The following is a 21,984-nucleotide window of genomic DNA, read 5'->3' as shown; positions in this document are numbered from 1 at the left end:
TCGTTTCCAGTTGCAGTGGCGGAGAAAGAAGAGGAGCTGTGGGGGCGACGAAGGGAGAGAGACACAGAGGAAGTGAAAATGAAATTCAGCTCAAAGATCGTCTATGTCCTAAGAATAAACGATTTGGGGGGAGGGGGAGTCATTTCCGTCGTGTTTCACCTGCTTGCACATTTAAACACGTATTTGCTACAGTTAGCCAGGACATGTATTCAGGTACTAGTCACTGAGCTATGTATATGTAGCCTAGTCGTGCAGTGATTTAATGTTGGTGTTTTGCAGTGGCGTGGCAAGGTGAATGGTAAAAAAGATAATTAAAAACCCCAAAACACAACGGAGTGAGCCATCTTCGCTTTGGCGTGTGCGAGCGCACGCGAGACTTCACGACGCTCGAGACCGACCCAAAGCGAGAGCACGAGAGCAGGAGGGGGATTTCCAGCTCTGGCCCCCACTTCCCGAAGCGGCCGTTGTTTTGCTTTCGGTCTGAATGCAGAAACAGAAATAAACGACGACCACACTTTCCCTTTTCCACTTAAAACCTCGAACACGTTAATCTGTCCGGCTTTGGCTGCTCTTCTTATTCCGACAGCGGGACTGTGGAGCCCGAGGCCGTCCAAATCTAACAGGTAACATCTTATTTCCGCATATTAACGTCGCTGCCTTGCGCTCCCCTGGCCACACTGACTTCCTACAGGGCGACATGACGGATCCCTAGCTCAAGTGAAAGTAGTTCTGCAGTTTGTCTCCGCGTTTCATGACTCGGTATGGGATTTATTTTCACTTTTGACTTCGTTGTTTTGGGTCAGCTCGGTGGCAGGCGGTAGACACACAGGGCGCGATAAACTTCTGACTTGACCCCTGCTGCTAAAGCAGACTCGACTCCAGAACAAACACGTTACTAACGTTGGAAAGTCAGCGCTGATGTGGCTGTTTACCTGGAATTGTTAATATTTGCTAGCATCCTCCCGCTCTTTGAAGTGTACAGTGTTTATCTGTTTGTAACTGTGTGTATTTACCGTGTTATAATGTGAGTAGCAGCGGGACTGAGCCGTGAACAGTATTCAGGTCTTAGTGCGTGTTATTTACACTGAAAACACTACAAGTGTTATATTGTCTGCACTCCGTGACAGGTAACTTACCATGTTTAGCAGTATAAAAATAAATGTGCTATACACTGAAGAAATAATAATAGTAATACTATTAATAATTTAAAAAGTAGTATTGATGTTATAATATTGAATGTTATATTTTTAAATGTACAGTTGGACTATATTTGTGTAGACACCGTTATGTACACAGTGTAAATACATATTTCAACTCTTCTTGATCCAATTTTTCCGCATTATCAGCAGCAAATGTTCCTCATTGTGCAATTAGTAAAAAAACAGAAGAAAGCACACATAGTGCCACGCACTGTGATGACATGTTGGTCAGAAATCAGTATAGTTTGCGTCAACGGTTTAACCGCATTCATTTAACCCTAAAGTCCCGCTGTGATGATTCCCCCTTCCACCTATTAAACATCTGCTTATTGAAATGTATTCACACATGTGCTGTTCTCTCAGAGGACTTAGATGCAGTCTGTCTCTCTGAAAAACGGAGCGGAAACATGACATAGTGCTGAGTTAAGTGAATTTGGCGAATGCGTTAAAATAGATCTGGGTCTTTTTTTCCCTTCAATTGTCTTTCTGTTAGAAAATGTCTTCTGTCAGCGTCACATACTCTGAAATAAAACTGTAAGTTTTTACAAGTATATCTGTAGTTAAACTGCATGTCTGTGAATGATGAAAATATTAATAAAATATTAATATCCACAGACGTAATTTAAGAACAAACAAATGCTCGTATTTGTGAATGTGAGCGTGCTGCTTTTAACGTGTGAAGTAAGCTGCGGTCAGAACTTGGGTGATAAATCAGGATGAAGAGATACCTGGGTCGTTTTTACTATATATGAACTAATGAGCTGTCTTATCTGTGAATAAATAAATAAATTTCTTGTCCTGAGTCGCTAGTGTGACTGTAAGTAACCTGTGTGAATGATTTCTAACTGATGCTGTGTGTCATGTAGTCTGCTGGGAACACCTGAGACGGTTGTCTGTCTTTCCAAGACCAGCAAAGTCTGCTTTTGAAGCGCACAGCACAGTTTGTTTGCACAGTGATCGGTGCAGCGCCCCCTGTTGCATCTGAGTTGAACAGCAATGGCATATTTTATCATATGTAAACTTAATGTGCTTCATGTATAAGATAAAAACATGTAGGATTACAGTGCTTTAAAGTAAACAAGTGTAAGCCTGTGCAAACAAAAAAGGTTTTGAGTCTGTTTTTGAATGCTGCATGCACAGGTGTAACTGATCTCAGGTCAGCAGTAACTGAAGCACCCGCAGCATACTTGGATCTGCTTGTAGGAGCGTTTGCCCTGCACCTGATGGCAGCTTGACTGGGTTGTTAACAGTGAGCAAGTCAAAGATGCTTCAGGTGTGCAAACCACTGAGAGCTTAGTGCGCTGATAGGACTTTAAAGGTGAAATATCAGTTTGTGTTTGCTGAAGTCATTTGCGTTGAGATTTGGTGACACAAAGCTGTCTCTTATTGATATTTGCGTGGGTTGTTTAGTTTTCATTTTTGGGCACCAGGGGCTGTGTTGAATTGGGACGTGGGCCCTGTGTTTTGCCCATGTGTGCCATTTGTGCTGCACTCCTTGTATCTTTTTCAGCTTGTGTTTTCTGTAGTGATATTGTGAGCTTTCACTGAGCAGACTCTGAAAGACAGAGACAGCTGAAAGGCTCAGCCTTGTTTGATATTTTGGATTTGATGCTGTGCTGTTTCACCTTGTTTAACCTGTTGGGGAAGCACTGCGCTGGCAGGGAGTGTCTGCCTGACTGGACTTTGATCAGGTTTGTGTGCAGAGATCATCACTCTGCCCTTAAATCAAATGTAGCGACATGGGTGGGCTAAAGTTTTCTGGGACGGTTATGAGCTCTGTGTTCATTTTTTCCTCTTGGTCCATTGTTGTTTCATTTCAGGTGTCGTTCTCTGGAACAGTGTGAGGCTGAGTGTAGAGCTACAAACATGAGCTGACATTTTTATTTATGAATCGTGTTTTATGGCTGCTGTTCTTTGCGAACACATTAAAGAGCCTGGCCAAGAGTTTTATCTTTACAAGCACACACAGATCTGATTCAACTGTGTTCCACACCTCACTCTGAAATGATGACTATGAATGGGGAAAAAACATCAGTGGGGGGCTGCTATGCTAATTTCCAGCTCTACTTGAGTAGCTCTGGGTGATTCATGGTTCAGAATCGTTCTTGTTTGTCGTTGGCTCGGTGCAGCCGCTCCGTTCATCCTGTGTGAAACAAGATTTTTTAAGTGTTCTTGCACAGTGAGCATCACGGCAGATCACGTATTACAGCATTTCTGTTATTTTTTTTAAAGTTGCTACACTATGCTATGTGTAAAAAAACATCTTTGAATCCCAGTATCAATACCAGTGCTCACACATTCATAATAACGTTTCTGTGTGTGTGACTTCACAGACCGCAATGCCAGTAGAACGAATGAGGATGAGACCCTGGTTACAGGAACAAATCGAATCCTGTCAGATTCCAGGGCTGAAATGGCTTAACAAAGTGAGTGTTGTCTCACACACACACACACACACACACACACACACACACACACACACACACACACACACACACACACACACTCTGAAATTCAAGATGATGTAAACAATGTAAATTGTTTGTAGGAGAAGAGGATCTTCCAGATTCCTTGGATGCACGCTGCCCGTCATGGCTGGGACCTGGAGAAAGATGCTCCGCTCTTCATGAGATGGGCCATACACACGGGTATTGCACAGATTTAACTGCAGCCTCTGCTGCTGCTTCTCCTTTTTAGCGGTTCTGATTTTCATGCCTGCTACACACTGAAACACTTCTGTGACTAAGTTCAGAGAGTTTTGATTTATAAAATGCCTCATTTCAATATCACTGGGAGTAGTGTTCCTCTTCGTTGCTAACCCCAGTCAGTAACATTCAAAAAGGATCCAAGTTGAGCTTCACTTAAACGGAGAACAGTAACATCAGGAAATTCTTGTTTGTTTACCGTCCCTAAAATAATGAGATCCTTTTGCATTTGTTTGACTCCATATTTTTCACCTGATGTAAACACCACGTGTGCTGGCTCTGTGCTGAACAGCTTGAGTACCTGCTCTCAGGTAACTTTGTTAGGAAGCACACAATGTCTGTGTAAGGGTAATCCCCACTGCTTTGCTACAGCAGTAAATGAGAAAACATAATCTGTGTAATCTTTGCTAGAAGGACGTTTGAAGACTGTCAGATGATGTCTCCCAATCGCTTTTTACATTTCAGTTTGGTTGGTATGTGAGAACATATGATGTAAAATGTCCAACTTTTGCTCCTTGGTGGTAAAGAACCCCTCTAAAAATTCCCAGATCCAGATCAAACGTTAATCACTGCTAAGCTGCGTAAACCTTCACCTCGGAGTAATCCTGCTAACAAACAAAGCAAACCAGTCACATGACCTCATTGGTGGATAATATTAGGGAAATTGTTACATTGTTTAAATATTTCAGGTTAATTTTTCCACTGAGAGAAATGCTACTTTATTACAGATCGAGCTAAAAGCAGCTGCAGTCTTGTTGGTGGTGCCTGTACTTGATTGCAATAGTTAGTTTGACCAATAAATGGTCTAATTGTATCATATTAAATGAGTTTATGTAATAAGACAAAGAAATATATTTTCCTTGTTTTTTCACTATGATCTGACTTGAAGTGAACATGTCACATAATACCAGCTGCTGTAAAATTAAACAGCAAAAACTAACCAAGTAGAGTCTTTGTAGCTAATATTATAGAGTCAACAAGAGTCAGTATGCATACTGGTAACACTGGTTAGCTGAGAAATGATCGCCTCCATAGTGATGAAGCTGTTCTCTGAAATCCACCACAAAAAGACAAATTAGTGATTTTTTTCCTTCTTGTGTCTGAATCAGGTAAATACCAGCCAGGTGTAGACCGTCCTGATCCAAAGACATGGAAGGCTAATTTTCGCTGTGCCATGAACAGCCTGCCAGACATCGAGGAGGTAAAGGACAAAAGCATCAAAAAGGGAACCAATGCCTTCAGAGTTTATAAGATGCTCTCCTCCTCAGAGAGAAATGCCAAGAAAGGTGAGTGCTGCTGCTGTCGTCATAAATTCTTTCAGTTTTATCATTCTGCCTCGAAACTCAATTGTTTCCTCATTTTTGTTGTTTGAGGTTACTGGAAACTCAGTTGAATGTTTTTTTTTCTTTTTTTTTCTAGGAAAGAAGAAGGCAGACAAGGAGAGAAAGTCCAAAGGAAATAAAGAGGTAGATAAACGTATGGGATGGAGATCACATCAATGCTACAGTAGGATGTAGAGGAATGAAACAGCAAAGATAGAGATCCTGGAGCAGTGCTGGCGACCAGCAGCATGTTAGAACAATCATGTTTCTTCAGGATTAGTTATTTCAAACTTTAACCTGCAGCTGATAAGCAGCTTTTCCTCCTGGCTGGTTTGGTAACACGTTTGGTATGACAGAAATGGTTTACTAAGAAGTGTTGTGAGTGCTTTTTCCTGCCAAGGCAAAGAAAACACTTCTGGAAATGACACGCAGCCTTTGAGCTGGCGACCTGCCATTTTATCTTACTTTGAACAATCAACTGTTGCTCAGTTCCACACATGACAGAGAAATTTACCAGGAAAAAAAGGTGTGGTACCACACACTCACCGGAATTCTGTTCTGCCTGTCAGAAGTCCGACCGGTAACTGCTGCTTGTATCGCACTGATGAATAGGTGGATCTTGAAGCTTTACTTGGAGAAAAACATTTTTAAGAAAATCTGTTCAGGCATTTTTATTCTCACTTTCTGAAAGAACGAGCTTAGAAATAGGAGTCAAAAAAATCAGATATAGCAGGACATCACAGGGTCAAGCTGTTTGCTTTGGAACAGGAAATTTGAATAAGAAAAAAAAGGAAGCCGTGCACTTGTTTAATGTGGTGGGGTTGGTTAGCTCAGTATATTTTGGCAAAATGTGTTTTTATAGCAGAATTGATGCAGATATCAGGCTGTGTCTGAGTATGCTCTCTGTCAGGGCAGCTCGTTTCTAACAAAGCTGTTTATAAATCCCTTCATTTTTTAAAGTACACATATCATCTCTTTGCTGGCTCAAGGCAGTTAGAGTTTATTAAAGTTATTATATTCCTGGTACAACCTTTGGGATTTCTGATGTGTATGAATAGATGTGATGTAGATATCTCCTTTATAGACTCAAACTCTGCAGACAGTGTTTAAAACACTCAACTGTACTCAGCGTTGTGTTGATGGTCCTTTTTCCCACCACAAATGACAATGAAGCCAACATATGCATGACAGAGCAGCCAGTACCACATACTCAGTGTGATGCAAGTTTGTATTTTGGATCAAGTTAGCTGATCAGATAAGCTTTTCCATTCAATGTATTTTTGCCAATGGCAGTGCTGGGAAACCTGCAACATGATGACATGATATGATTTTCTTGACTAGTTTCAGTAGATACAACTGGCTTTCTTCTGGCTAACATTAGTATAACCACTGATGTGGACAAATTGTTTACTAACTGTTGTGTGGAGCTTGTCTGTTTAACTGTGACTCCATTTCTAATCTCACTGTTAATGCTGGGAGCAGAGGCAAGGCACTCTGGGACTGTAGCGGAAAACCCATCCAGCATCTTTCAAACAGCAGTCAGTGTGAGATAGCTGAAAGTCAGGGAAAGGCTTATTTTCTGTTTAGACACGAGCAAAAAAACCATTTAATGCTTAAAAATGTGCCCACTGTAGCATTAACTTTATATATAGTTTTTTTTAATCAGTTGTATGTCTTTGCTTATTGTTTTTTCTTCTTTCTCTGCTGTATGGTCAGGTGTTTGGCGTGTTGTCTTACCGCTTATTTTGATTACTGACGTCAGCTCTTTGTTATGGAAATAAAGTGTCTTTAGACTTTGATCGTCCATCATTTAAAAATCGTTTTTCCTTCTTGAAACCAGAAGGTCAGCTCTCCATCTCCAGACAACAGTCTTCTTGAAGCTGATGCTGGACCTGTTGACTACACCAAACATGAAACAATCAAGATAGAGTCAGTGGAGCTGACAGTGACAGACAGTGTGTCAGGTATCACACCACCGTCTCTCTTTTTTCCCATTACCTTTATCCCATTTGTGTGTATGTGCTACCTGTTTGCTTTTGACCTGTGCTTACAATGACTAAGCAGATGAGTCAGGTTTGTAACACAGTGGCAGGCCTGAGGATGTTGCATCAGAAGGAGAAATACAAGAAGCGTGAACACGCACATTATGCAATGACGAAACCCTCCCTTTCTCCACTCAGTATCATTTAACTTTTTAAAGTTTGATTGTCGTCACACCAACTACAACTTTTCACTAAGACAAGTGCTTGGAGAGGAGACATTGGTGTACTTTACTCACATATAAGGTCGTTACAGATACAAAGGATTATGAACCCACTCATCCTGACTCTTCTCTGTCCATCCTCAGTGATCCACAGTCAAGCTGAAGACCATGTGATCACCAGTGAGCAGCTGCCGTTTGTCTGTCAAACAATCGAGGTGACCACTGAGAATGAGGAGCAGACTGTTAGCTCCTCCCACCCGTACCCGCTGCAGATCTCTCCTGTGTCTATGTGCGGCGGTAAGACAACACAACTGCACCTCGCCACATTTTGTTACAAGGAGAAACATAAATACGTTAGTTAGGGTGGAGCAGGCTCGTAGGAGTGTCCGCTGTGTAGTTATTCAAAGGAGCTTTGACCACATAGTAACCTTTTTTAGAGCAGCGCTACGAATGCAGACACAGAGCACGCTCTGTAGAGTGAAGAGCGGTGGCATTATCTTGGTGTCAAGATCAGATCAGTTGTTTTTTCTCTCTCTTTAAATGACACTTGCTCTGTGCCTCCATCAACTTGTGAAATATCGAAACTGTGACCTGATGACCTGCTGATACCAGTCAGAGCACTGTCTTAGGTTTCAACATCCACCAGCATCTTTCCTACGCCCTACCTGTAGAGAACTAACAAGGCAAAGCTGCTCATCCAGCTGTAGAGAGGAGGAAAACCTGCTCCTGTTAAACAGATCTCTAACTGTGATTATTATGTGTGGGGCTGTGAGGTTATTGTACTTGAGCCTCACTGATTTGCCATTACTCATTTCATCAGCACCCTCTTTTCTGTGTATGTGTAGCTATCGTTTTTTCTTCCCCCAGTCAGTCGTTCAGGCAGAGCTGCCTCTTTCAGTTTGTAGTGGACTATCAGAGTCTTCATCTTCCTTTTTCTGCTTCTTATTTCTTTCTCGTGTTTCTTAAATTGCACCATTACTTTATGAGTCAGGGTGCAAATGGACGTCATTCATGTATCCCTTGTTTTCTTGAGAACAGTACTGGCGGATGCTGGCGTAGTCAGTTTGGTTTTCTGCTGTAAATCATGGTTTTAACTGAACGTAATTTTTCTGCATGTTTTTCCCTTTGATGTGTGTGACGTAAGAGGGAGTAATAGTTGTGTGCATGTCTCTTTTTGAACAGGCAGCGACACAGAAAGTGATACAGAAAACATCAAAGAGGTTAGTATCTGATTATACGTACAGGGGAGAGAGTAATAACTGAATCATTAACCGGTCTGATTTTCAGATAAACAGGTTTTTACCTGTTTCAACCGTACGGCTTGAACAAGGCGTGTGATTGTGTGTGTGCACGTGTGGCTACTTCTCTGAGCACCGCTTTGAGTTTAAAGCTCCAGGTGAAGTTTGCCTACCAGACCACAAGAGTCCTGTTATGTGTGTGTGTGTGTGTGTGTGTGTGTGTGTGTGTAGATTAGACTACAAAAGACAGCTTCATATCAAACTGTTAATATTTGAAAGCAGTAGTTCCTGACAAGACCCTCCCTTTTCTCACTCTCACTTAACATTACAGGAACATTACACACACACACACACACACACACACACACACACACACACACACACACACACACACACACACACACACACACACACACACAAATACCTACACATGTGTTTTGGCTCACAATAATATGGAACCTTTTTATATAAAGTCAGACAGTTAAAGAATAAAACAGAACAAAAACAAATAAAGAAAAAATAACAGTAAAAGATTAATAACTAAACCAAACCAGCAGATTTCTGTCACAAGACTTAAGGTTTATTTTCTAATCACACGAAACAAATTTATGCTCCTTTGAGAACCAAACACATTATTTATAACAGGCTTCGTAAAATCACCTGTTTGCAGGCCTGTACGTGACAGCCACACAGTCCATATGTCTTACTTGTCATGTGCATGCGTAATCATACGCACACACTCCCAGACAGGTCACATTTTCAATGGTTTCATGTTTAACCTTTGTAGCAATAAATACAGCAGGAAGCGTTGGTATTAGCAATGTCACCTCACAACAATGAGGCTCGTGGTTCAAATCCCAACTCGAGCCTTTCTGTGGGTTTGCAGCAGGTATTCCGGCTTGTTCCCACAGCCCAAAAACATGCATGTCAGGTTAAGTGCTAATTGTAATTTATGTGAGGCACAGCAAGTGCATACAATAGAGTGCTGTTTGATAAATGGTACTCTACTTCAGCCCTTCTTACTAGGTCTAAGTGCTTTCTATCAAACATTCACACTCGCATCAAATAGCAACTTGGGGTTCAGTATCTTGCCCAAGAATACTCTGACATGCAAGCTGGAGGAGCCAGGGATCAAACCACCAACCTTCCAGCTGTTAGATGACCTGCTCTGTCTCCTCAGCTACAGCAGCCCCGATATTATATGAATGTGTGACATGTAAAGCAGGCTAAGGAGCTTGGAAAGAAAAGCCTCTGGACTTCTTTAAATTGGTCAAATGGTGGAAGAGTCCCAGATTTAAGGCCTGTGGGAGTGTCCCACCAAGAGGGACATGGACCCCCTATTGATCCTCCACCTAATCACACGAACCAAGGTGTGAAAACGGGTGGAGGTCACAATGGGCCATGGTTTCAGGTGAACCTGCTGTGAAACCTAGCTCCACCCTGTCATGTGATTTCCTTTTTGGCTTGTGTGATTAGGTAGAAGATCATTAGGGGGTCCATGTCCCTCTAGGGAGGCCACTCCCACAGGGCTTAAATCTGGGACTCTCCACAATTTGACGTTCCAACTGAAGAAGCTTCTGGGATTAGAGGTGAAACGTGTTCAAGCAACTTACAGAAGTCCAGATGCTTTTCTTTGCAAGCTCCTTAGACTACGATGACCTGGGTGACTGAGAACCTTCACAGACAAACTTGTAATATAGAGCGTTGTAGGTGTTTGCCTTATACATTATTTCTTAAATCTCCAAAAAATTATCATCATATTTCTACATCACCTTCTTCTTTTGTCTTCCAGGGTATCGGTGCTGCCTGGAGGCGGGACTACAGCACATCAGTTCTCAGGATTCCCCCGTGTTCTCTTCCTGGCATGGCGACGTTTGTCAGTACAACCAAGCCCAACTTCAAGGTGACGAGCACACGAGACCCTTCCCCGCTCATCAGCTACCACACCGATGGCTGGACGCCGACCTACAACCAGAACTCTCTCGTGTCCACGCCAGGCACTCACACACATGAAGTGCGCGCGAGTGTCATTATGAAAACCTCTGACATCACTTCCTCTTGACCTAACACGTGGGAGTAGCATCACTGCATCCAGTCCATATGAAAGACAGAAAATGTTTGTTTTCTCCGTCAGAGCCATGTGGGGCCTAAAAAGGGACAAACCTCCAAAAATTAGATTTTTCCTAATATCTGTCTGGGCCAACATTTTCTCTGTTTTCTTTCCTTTCATTTGAGGAAATCATTGACTTGTGCACAAAGTGATGAGCACTTAAGGTCACTTTCTACTTCCTGCACGTCTTCCTGATGTAAAAATTAACTTCAATGTGTGGAGGACTTGCAGACCTATGTGCAGTATCAAATTTAGGAGCAAGTGCACCGTAGCATACCACTGCAAAACACCATGTGCTCAGCCATGGACACTGTGTGTCGCTGGTTGATGGTTTTCCCCGCTGCTTCGTGGTAACACTTGAGTAAACGCCAGTGAAGGAATTTCACTACTTTTACCTTTGAAAGCAAAATTAGCTTTTACTTCTCAGAAGTTCTTCAAGATTTTATTGTGTATATGAATAGGTTTGTTCTTTGTTTAAAGTCCGTTAACTCCAAGAGAGTGGAGCTGGTGTTTGAGGGCAGGATGCCTGCCAAGCACGAAGCAAAAAGCAAAAATGGTAAATAAATAAATAAAAATTTAAAAAGCTAAAATATGTAGCCAAATGGGCGCCATGCCCAAGTAAAGTCTTTATGTTTGCATCATCTTATTCATCCGCTGTGTTGTGATTTTAAGATGTCCAGTCAACAGTCATTATCATGACACAGTGTGAGCTCAAGTGTTGCCGTGAAAGGCTCTGCTGGGGACACATGGTTAGACCACTTGTGTTCATAAGCAGTGACTCAAAAATTCTTCTGTTTTGGCGAAGCAGGCGTCAATCACAGGCCTGTTTTTATCTGTGTAGAGGACGACAATCATCGTGAGGCCCTGCAGGCGTGTGTCTGTCTGTCTGTCGACCTCAGGACAAAGTACTCACCAACACACACACACACACACACACACACACCTCTCCCTACTGGTATTAATAATGTAAATAGCTGATTCTTGTGTATGCCTGCACGCTGCTTCAGCACCTTACAGACAGCACTGTTGTGTACATGTGCGTTGGGGTGTGTGACTGTGTGAGAGAGAGTGGGGTGTAGGGGTGGGATAGCTGTTATTGATTGCGTGTGCCTTTTGATAGCGTAGCTGGATTCAAACTATGTGTGCTTTAGCCTGCTGCTGACACATGCAGGGAGGCAGGTAGCACTGCCACAGGAAGCATGGAGGGATGAGGAAGTGGTCGGCACTGCAAAGGTTTAAATTCCTTGTGTTGGAGGAGTTTCTTAAAGCAGACCTGTTAAGTACAAATCATAGGAAGATTGCCCTGACGTGGTCATCTTAGAGCGACCAACCACCCATCGATCCCAGCTTTTGTTTTTATGCAGCCGATCAGAAGAAAGAGCATAAACTGAGGGGCTGCACCAAGAGAAAAGATTATTTTAATCTATGAATTAAACTATGAATCATGCCAAGTTACTCATAGAGTACAAGGATAAAAAGATGGAGCTGAACACGAGCCTATTAAGCTGAGTGAATGACCTCCTCAGCATTCCAGTGCTCAGCTCCGTCCTGTTTTCCTGTGATGCCCAACACTAGCCTGACTGCGTTAACAGTAGTCTGCACATCGTACTCCCCACAACCTGTAACACAATGACTCCGAGCTGCTGGAATGCAAAAAGTCGACAGAAGGATGAACTGCAATCCCAGCTGTTTATATCAAGTCCCGTGGAGAATCACCAGCCCCTGACTCGCAGGCTGCGGGGAGTATGTTTTCAGTGTGCAAGATGTGTTGGCAGCTAGCAGGCTAAAGCACAGCTCAAGTAGGAAAACAGTAGGGAAAGTAGGTGACTTGTTATGCTTTTTATTTTCTAAACCAAACTCCTGGAGAATTTTAACACTGGACGCACATTAACGATCGTGGTGAATTTATTTATGGTTCTCGCTGAATCACAGAGCTCTGGGCTTCCTCGATAGCAAATCTTTGATGTGCCTTTATTGCCAGAGCGCCACAAACTCACAGTGACAGTCTTCAGTTCAAGGGTGACATTTAAAGCCTTTTATTACTACTTATCACTCTCTTTTTTTCCTACAGCCATAACAAACATGTTTTTTTATTTTGAACCTTGTGGGTTTTTAAAATTGTAATTTTCAGCCATTTGGTCGCAACCTTCAAAGGCAGAATAAAGATGCATAGCAGTCGCGATGAATTGTTTGAGACATGTGAATGTGCCATATTAACTGGACTGCTGTTTTTATAGTGATCTTTCCATTCTCTAGCTCCAGTTTGTCTTCTGGTCTGACATCACTTCCCTTTTTTGTATTGCCTTAACAAAAACAAAACAACAACCTGACCAGGTTTAAGTACCCAAAGTGCACTTTTCTGTCGTGTTTATTTCTGCTCTCGCAATGTCGTTACAACCAAAAAGTCAGCAATGAGTGTTGATGGCATGGTATCGTGCGTTTTGCTAATCTTTTCGTTTGTTTATTTTTATGCTTTCATGTGATTCAGAGCCACTGATAACTCAAAGCAGGGGTGTGTCTTATTCTTTTGCACTTAGCTTATTACCATAAAGGGCAACCGTGAGTTCAAACGAGAGAAAGAAAGGAAAAAAACCCAGATCATTGTTCTGCTTCTTGCAATGCAGCAAAGAGGCTTTCACCACAACCTGTCACCACTGTTTCTTGTCTGTACATTATGACTTCATGTGAATCACCACGTAAATCTGAATAAAAACTTTTTTTGTATTTATATAGGCTGTTTGGCCTCATTCACGACCTGTAAAAGAAATTTAAACTGCTGAAAGTTTATCACAGAGCTCAGAGTCCAGTTTTTACAGCTTCCCAGACACAGGCCCTGTAAATATGTATTGCTGTTAAGATAAGAGCGTCCAGTAAAAACAAAGTTCTCTGAAAGTGAGGACTTTCCTCAGTAACCAAAAAAAGGCAGAGCCAAAGTTGGCTCCGAGCTCAGCTTCTGAGATAAGAATTAAAGCTTTGCTGCTGACTTGTGCAAGTAGGGACATGCAATGACTGCATCCGAGTAACAGGCAGAGTGTGTTCTGAGTGGAAAATACTCTGTGTTGCGGTTTAGGCTTTTTTGTCAGAGCAGCAGATGTTTGCTTTGTTTTACACACACAGCTCATTCAGTTGAGCCAGAGCACTAACTGCCCTTTCAGTTTCAGTTGCAGTTCTCAGTTCTCATTTTACTTCCTGTTTGTTTCCGAGACCTCGCTTCATGGCCGGCCAGTCACCCTGACAACTGCTAACCGCATTCCTTTATAGTAAACAGGCCTTTAGTGTTGTGTGTCCACAGGCCTTATTTCACCAGCTGCTCTGTGTCTGCACAGCTCTGCTGCTCTTGCTTTTCTTCAGAAGAGGCAACAGAAGGAATTCACTTCAGCTGTGCAGTAGCTCATTCTTTGCTCTCAGCAAAACCAGATTAGATTCCCTGTAATGAAGAGAAGCAAAATATTAACCAAAAGCAAATAACTAAAATCAAAAGTCATAAAAACTGTGTATGTGTTCACATAACATGTAAATGTTTGTGGTGCGTCATCATAGGAAGGAAAACACACCACTATGATTACGCACGGATGCCACCTGCTGTTCAAAGGCAGAACAGCAGCTGTATTTCTCTTACACAAAGGCTTTCAGTAAAAACCTCCACAGTACTGTGCAAAAATCTTGAGCCTACCTCAACATTTGTAAAGTTTTTCTGAAAAGTGACATTTAAACAGGCTCCTTTATCTGCTGAAATATTTTCACGTGAACTGGATAAAACCAGGCTCAAAATTCTCTCCTTTATTTCCTTTAGTTTCTTTATTGGGACATTTAGATCAAAGGTTCTAATGATGGGCTTTTTTTTTTTTTTTTTTTAAATCAGCCACAGATTTACATAAATATTGTGAACAGTCTGAAAAGTCAGTTTTCTGCCATCCTGTAGATAACATAAACACACCCCTCAGCAAAACCCTCCACAATATAGACAGCAAACAAACTGGGGCCTTTATTCACACAGGTCTCTCAGAGAGCTCATGGAACAGCCTAGAAATATTAGCATGAAGTTTTAGGAAAACTCTCCCAGCAGCTCAAAGCAAGAAAAACTATCATTGTTAACTCAGTGCAGAGGTGTAGTGGACTCTGCTGTTAGGGCGATCGTGGCTCAAGAGTTGGGTGTTCATCTTGTAATCGGAAGGTTGCCGGTTCAAGCCCCGGCTCGGACAGTCTTGGTCGTTGTGTCCTTGGGCAAGACACTTAACCTACCGCCTACTGGTAATGGCCAGAGGGCGCCGATGGCGCAATATGGCAGCCTCGCTTCTGTCAGTCTGCCCCAGGCAGCTGTGGCTACAACTGTAGCTGCCTCCACCAGTGTGTGAGAGTGAATGAATAGTGGAATTGTAAAGCGCTTTGAGGGCCCCGAAAAGCGCTATATAAATGCAATCCATTATTATTTGACACATTCTTTAAAAATGTGAGTGGTTGGTGTTCAAGTTCAATTCAATTTTATTTATATAGCGTCAAATTACAACAAAAGTCGCCTCAAGGCGCTTTATAGATACAGAGAAAAACCCAACAATCATGACCCCCTATGAGCAAGCACTTTGGCGACAGTGGGAAGGAAAAACTCCCTTTTAACAGGAAGAAACCTCCAGCAGAACCAGGCTCAGGGAGGGGCGGCCATCTGCTGTGATTGGTTGGGGTGAGAGAAGGAAGACAGGATAAAAGACATGCTGTGGAAGAGAGACAGAGATTAATAACAGATATGATTCAATGCAGAGAGGTCTGTTAACACATAGTGAGTGAGAAAGGTGACTGGAAAGGAAAAACTCAATGCATCATGGGAATCCCCTGGCAGCCTACGTCTATTGCAGCATAACTAAGGGAGGATTCAGGGTCACCTGGTCCAGCCCTAACTATATGCTTTAGCAAAAAGGAAAGTTTGAAGCCTAATCTTGAAAGTAGAGATAGTGTCTGTCTCCCGAATCCAAACTGGAAGCTGGTTCCACAGAAGAGGGGCCTGAAAACTGAAGGCTCTGCCTCCCATTCTACTTTTAAATACTCTAGGAACAACAAGTAAGCCTGCAGTGCGAGAGCGAAGTGCTCTAATAAGGTGATATGGCACTACAAGGTCATTAACAAAAATGGGACCTGATTATTTAAGACCTTGTATGTGAGGAGCAGGATTTTGAATTCAATTCTGGATTTAACAGGAAGCCAATGAAGGGAAGCCAAAACAGGAGAAATATGCTCTCTCTTTCTAGTCCCTGTCAGTACTCTTGCTGCAGCATTTTGGATTAGCTGAAGGCTTTTCAGTGAGTTTTTTGGACATCCTGATAATAATGAATTACAGTAGTCCAGCCTGGAAGTAATAAATGCATGAACTAGTTTTTCAGCGTCACTCTGAGACAGGATATTTCTAATTTTAGAGATGTTGCGCAAATGGAGGAAAGCAGTCTTACATATTTGTTTAATATGTGCGTTGAAGGACATGTCCTGGTCAAAAATGACTCCAAGGTTCCTCACAGCGTTACTGGAGGCCAAGGTAATGCCATCCAGAGTAAGAATCTGGTTAGATATCATATTTCTAAGATTTTCAGGGCCGAGTACAATAACCTCAGTTTGATCTGAATTAATTTGCAGAAAGTTAGTGGCCATCCAGGTCTTTATGTCTTTAAGACATTCCTGCAGTTTAACTAATTGATGTGTGTTACCTGGCTTCATAGATAGATAAAGCTGGGTGTCATCAGCATAGCAGTGACAATTTATGCTATGTCTTCTAATGATAATAATAGATTGGATTTATATAGCGCTTTTCAAGGCACCCAAAGCGCTTTACAATACCACTATTCATTCACTCTCGCATTCACACACTGGTGGAGGCAAGCTACAGTTGTAGCCACAGCTGCCCTGGGGCAGACTGACAGAAGCGAGGCTGCCATATTGCGCCATCGGCCCCTCTGGCCATCTGAGACAGGATATTTCTAATTTTAGAGAAGTTGCGCAAATGGTAGGCAGTAGGTGAAGTGTCTTGCCCAAGGACACAATGACCAGGACAGAGAGTACGGGGATCGAACCGGCGACCTTCCGGTTACAGATGCGCTTCCCAACCCCCTGAGCCACGGTCGCCCAAGGGAAGCATGTATAATGTAAACAGAATTGGTCCTAGCACTAAACCCTGTGAAATTCCATAATTAACCTCAGTGTGTGAAGAGGACTCTCCATTTACATGCACAAATTGGAGTCTATTGGATAGATATGATACAAACCACTGCAGCACAGTACCTGTAATACCTACAGCGTGCTGTAATCGCTCTAATAGGATATTATGGTCAACAGTATTGAATGCTGCACTAAGGTCTAGCAGGACAAGCACAGAGATGAGTCCACTGTCAGAGGCCATAAGAAGATCATTTGTAACCTTCACTAAAGCTGTTTCTGTGCTGTGATGAGCTCTGAAACCTGACTGAAACTCTTCAAATAAGCCATTCCTCTGCAGATGATCTGTTAGCTGTTTGACAACTGCTCTTTCAAGGATTTTTGATATGAAAGGAAGGTTGGAGATTGGCCTATAATTAGCTAAGACAGAATCTATAGAAGCAGACTAAAGGATGGAAAAGCTGCAGATACACATGTGCATACTGCAGTTTTGTAGTGGTTAGCACGGCTTCATAATGCACATAACTGTGTATCCTAATGATACTTGATGTGAACCACCCATAGTGTCGATGTGATTTGGCGCCATATCAATAAAACTGAACTGAATTATGTTTGATTTATGTTTCATGTATATAGCACCAAATCACAACAACAGTCGCCTCAAGACGCTTTATTATTGGAAGATGCTTTATTATTGGAAGGCAAAGACACTCCAATAATAAAGAAAAACTCCAACAATCATATGACCCCCTATGAGAAAGCACTTTGGCGACAGTGGGAAGGAAAAACTCCCTTTTAACAGGAAGAAACCTCCGGCAGAACCAGGCACAGGGAGGGGCGGGGCCATCTGCTGCGACTGGTTGGGGTTGTTGTGCTGTTTATACAATTTTATAGACTTTGTCTCAGTCCATTTGAACAGGCTCTGGCTTAGAGAAGGCCACAACAGCTGTTTGGACCTTTTTGTCCTTCTTTTACACTTAAAGTGAACCAGTTTACCATCTGCAACATCAAAAACACGCTCTTAGCATTAATTAGCATACGTTAAATATAGATTGTGTTGATGCATGCTCAGCTATCCAGGTAGGTAAATCTCAAAAAGGTTGATTCTATTCATCTGGACGTAGCGTTTTCAGTGGGAGTGACAAAACATTTCTCCCACTGAAAACGCTACGTCCAGATGAACAGAATCAACCTTTTGGGGTTAAATGTAGATTGTTTTGCACTGAGACATTCTGTGTTACAACTTTGCTTTGCATTGGATCAAAATATTTTAAAATTTATTCAATAAAACTTTAAATTACATTTTTTTTGTCTCTTTCTTGTTTTTTTAAATGCGTCTGAAGATCATACTTTTAAAGAAGTAAAATCTTGTCTCTTCCACACTGTCTTCATTCAGAAAGTGCTTTACAAACAAACAAAAAGACAAACAGTATGTCTAACAGGTGCATTTTCCAGCATACTTGGTTTCTTAACCCTTTATTTACCATGGGCCTGCTGGCGAGCCCATTTTACAAGCACTCTTTAAATGACCAATACTTCGTCATCGTTTATGCTAGGGAGAAAATGTTAACGGTTTTGAAAAGAAGAGAAGCAGAGCTTTACGGGGATGTGTGGTGCTTTATGATAGCACAAATCATTCATAAGTTACTCTTTTCTGAACACAGAAGGGAAAACTCTGCCTACCATAACTCATCAAACATTTGGGCTAGGAAGAAATTTCTACAGAAAGCTGAGAAGACAAGCCTTTACCTTTATGGTGCAGCACTGGAATGCACAAGCAACGACGGTCTAATCACAGGTAAGTATTGATGACACACGAAGCAGAGAGAGAGAGACGGGAGTGGAGAAGTGGCAGCATCAGAATTTTGAAATATTTTTTAGTGAACTATTGAGAGAATATGTCAAGAAAAAGTGAAAGGCAGAGAAAAACTTCCAGAAGGTTCACATAGGAGAAAAATGACCTGTATGCTGTCCTCGCCCTGAGTCTCTTAGTTTCACCAGCTAGACAGCGAGATAACGATGCTCCAATAACCAGACTTATTTTCCTTTTTGCGCTGATTTATTGAAGAATGGCCTCTGACCATTGCCTTCTCTTTGACCATCGTAAAACTGAAAGTACAAAATACTGTATTAGCTAACTAACATTGTAAACTAGCTTGTTACCCTCTTACTGCAAGCTAACAAGATAAAACTTTCAAATGTACAAATTATCGTACCATTTTTACACAAAACAAAAGAATAATTATTTTATCGACACTCATACTTACAGACATATCTTGTCCAAGGCAACAACATTTTAAGGTCCGTATCAGCTTAGAACGATAACATTACGGTATCACTTTCCGCCATCTTTTATTTCTTCTTCACGTTCTCATTTTTTTCCTTTCCCAAAGTAACCGAACCCAAAGCAGCCACTAGAGGGAGCTCTAGGGCAGCTTACAACTATAATATCCGATTTAAGTTATAAAAGGCAGAACACTCCCCGCCTGGTACAATATAATTGTGCCACTAGAACAAACTTTTCTAATAAACATTTTGAACAGTTTAGGGCTATTTCAAACACTTATTTATCACTTGATAAAAGCAAAACCATATCAGCGATGGGTCTCAAAAACACTTTTTCATTTCCATCTTTCACAGTCTTTACTTCTGCTTTTCGAACCTTATTGTCCTTGCTCTCAAATGTTCTTACAACTTTTCCCATGGACCAGTCATTTCTGTGTGCGAGAGCATCTTTCAATAACACAACATCACCAACTTTTATGTTTGTTTTATCATCAGTCCATTTTCTCCTTTGCTGTAGTGTTGAAAGATATTCACTTTTCCACTGTTTCCAAAAAGAGTCTGCCAAACACTGTACTTGCTTCCATTGCTTTGAGTAGAGGTCTGGCGGTCCAAAGCTTCCTGTTGGTGCAGATAATGCATTGACCTTTTGTGTAAGGAGCATTGCTGGAGTGAGAAGGTTTGGTTTGTCTGGATCTGTTGAGACTGGTACAAGTGGTCTTGCATTCATTATTGCCATTACTTCTGCCATGAATGTACTTAACACTTCATGCGTTAGTTGGACATGTACGGCTTTCAACAGAATACCATCTAGGATGCGCCTTGCTACTCCAATAAGTCTCTCCCACGAGCCACCCATGTGTGACGAGTGTGGGGGATTAAACAGCCATGTGCATCCTTTCTCTTGCAGGTATGAGTTTAGTTCTGTGTCCTTGTGATCAATTTGCAACTCATTGCATGCTCCAACAAAATTTGTACCTCTATCAGATCTGAGTATTTGAGCAGGTCCACGGATGCAGAAAAATCTCCTCAGCGCATTGATGAAGCTGGATGTTGACATTGTTTCAATGAGCTCAATGTGCACAGCTCTCGTGGACATGCAGGTGAAAAGCACAGCCCAGCGTTTACTGTCTGCACTCCCTCCTCTGGTGCGACGTGTGGTGACCGTCCAGGGTCCAAAGACATCCAGTCCTACACTAGTGAACGGTGGCGTTGGTGTCAGCCTGTCCACAGGTAAATCTGCCATCTTTTGGGTCTGAAGTCGTCCTCGAAGCTTTCGACAGAGAACACACTTGTAAATAACAGAAGAGACGAGCCGTTTACTGCCAATAATCCAAAATCCAGCACCTCTGAGCGTTCCTTCTGTTAGGTGACGCCCCTGATGCGCTACCTTCTCATGATAGTATCTAATAAGAAGGATGGCTATATGATGAGCATTTGGGATAATGAGTGGGTGTTTCTCATCTTTTGTTAGGTTAGCAGGTGCCAATCGACCTCCTAGTCTGAGGAGCCCATCTTCATCAATAACTGGATTTAACCTTTGAAGACAGCTTTGTTTTGGAAGTGGCAGATTTTCTTTTATGCATCTGTACTCTTCTTTGAACATTTCACTTTGTACTGTGTGAATGATGAACTTTGCTGCTTTAGACACTTCATCTGTGGTGTTAGTTTCACTGAAACACTTCCAGCCTTTACCTTCTGTGTTTGTTTTCTTGAATGATACTGCCACACGCTTTAGTGATGCAATAGTGCGACACAATCTCATCCAATGAGAGAATCTTTCAAAACGGCATGGCTCTAGCTGTGTTACTGAGGCTTTGGTAACAAAACTTGTTATATCAGGTCTGATCTCTGCATCTGTGTCAGGATCGATCAGTGTGAAACTATCACAGTGAGACTTCTCTATGTCGTGTTGTGTCAAAAAGGAAGGACCACTAAACCAGTTTGTAGAAGCCAATGCAGAAGCTGCAATTGGTCTAGTGGCTGTGTCTGCTGGATTGTCACTAGTGGCTATGTAAAACCACTGTGCTGGATGTGTAGTCTTTCTGATTCTAATCACTCGGTTAGCCACGTAAGTGTAGAACCTCTTTGTGTTGTTGTGTATGTAACCAAGAACAATTTTACTGTCTGTGAAAAATCTGACAGTGTCTGCTTCAATGTCAATCTCATCTCTAATGAGTTCGTACATCTCTACAGCTAACACTGCTGCACATAACTCCAATCTAGGAACAGTGTGGGCGGGTCTTGGGGCTACTTTGGACTTGCCCATGATGAAACCTGTGTGCCACTGACCTTCACCATCAATAGCTCTCAGATATGCCACTGCTCCTATGGCCATGGTGGAGGCATCTGAAAATATGCACAGTTCTTTTTTCACAGCAATGGCCTGGGAGAACGAGAGGTAGCACCTCGGTATCTGAAGCCGCTCAAGATCCTTCAATGAGCTTCTCCATCTGCTCCATTCATCTTCTTTTTCTGCAGGAAGTGATTCATCCCAGTCCTTTTGCTCTGAGGTCAATTCACGGAGAAGAGCTTTTCCCTGCATTGTGATGGGTGACACGAAACCCAGCGGGTCATACAGACTGTTAACAGTGGCCAAGACACCTCTCCTGGTGAACGGCTTTTGTTCAGTGGTGACGTGAAAGGTAAAACAGTCCTTTTTAAGATTCCACAGTACCCCCAAGCTCCTTTGCAGGGGTATGTCGTCCAACTCTAAATCCAAGTCTTTTAGATCCTTGGCTCTCTCGGCAGCAGGAAACGCTTCCACTACTTTGTGGTCATTAGAGGCT

The 21,984-nt window shown here is 42.2% G+C and overlaps 2 protein-coding genes across 4 annotated transcripts; one reads left to right on the top strand and one right to left on the bottom strand.

Moving 5' to 3' along the window:
• Positions 1-384: 384 nt before the first annotated feature.
• On the top strand, positions 385-13,505 carry irf2b (interferon regulatory factor 2b). Of its 3 annotated transcripts, none has more exons than XM_004563615.6 (9): positions 385-623; positions 3,533-3,625; positions 3,748-3,847; positions 5,014-5,190; positions 5,324-5,370; positions 7,070-7,190; positions 7,574-7,726; positions 8,612-8,649; positions 10,460-13,505. In XM_004563615.6, the coding sequence occupies exons 2-9, from the start codon at positions 3,539-3,541 to the stop codon at positions 10,727-10,729; spliced, it is 993 nt and encodes a 330-aa protein (XP_004563672.2). In that variant the 5' UTR covers positions 385-623; positions 3,533-3,538; the 3' UTR covers positions 10,730-13,505. The 3 variants fall into 3 exon arrangements, with proteins under 3 accessions (XP_004563672.2, XP_004563670.2, XP_004563671.2); XM_004563613.6 differs by having other exon boundaries at positions 386-623; positions 7,067-7,190; XM_004563614.6 differs by lacking the exon at positions 385-623 and adding an exon at positions 654-759 and having other exon boundaries at positions 7,067-7,190.
• A 127-nt stretch (positions 13,506-13,632) lies between these two features.
• Positions 13,633-20,778, bottom strand: LOC143421445 (uncharacterized). The gene is made up of 4 exons (XM_076890652.1): positions 19,180-20,778; positions 18,874-19,021; positions 18,662-18,700; positions 13,633-14,204 (listed from the first exon to the last, which is right to left on the bottom strand). Exon 1 carries the CDS (start codon positions 20,439-20,441, stop codon positions 19,476-19,478), a length of 966 nt encoding a protein of 321 aa, XP_076746767.1. The 5' UTR covers positions 20,442-20,778; the 3' UTR covers positions 13,633-14,204; positions 18,662-18,700; positions 18,874-19,021; positions 19,180-19,475.
• Between the last annotated feature and the right edge of the window lie 1,206 nt (positions 20,779-21,984).

The sequence above is a fragment of the Maylandia zebra genome, linkage group LG2 (genome assembly GCF_041146795.1).
Source record: "Maylandia zebra isolate NMK-2024a linkage group LG2, Mzebra_GT3a, whole genome shotgun sequence".
NCBI classification, from domain to species: Eukaryota; Metazoa; Chordata; class Actinopteri; order Cichliformes; family Cichlidae; genus Maylandia; species Maylandia zebra.
Note: the sequence above shows the minus strand (reverse complement) of the source record. Positions and strands in the feature narration are given on the sequence as shown.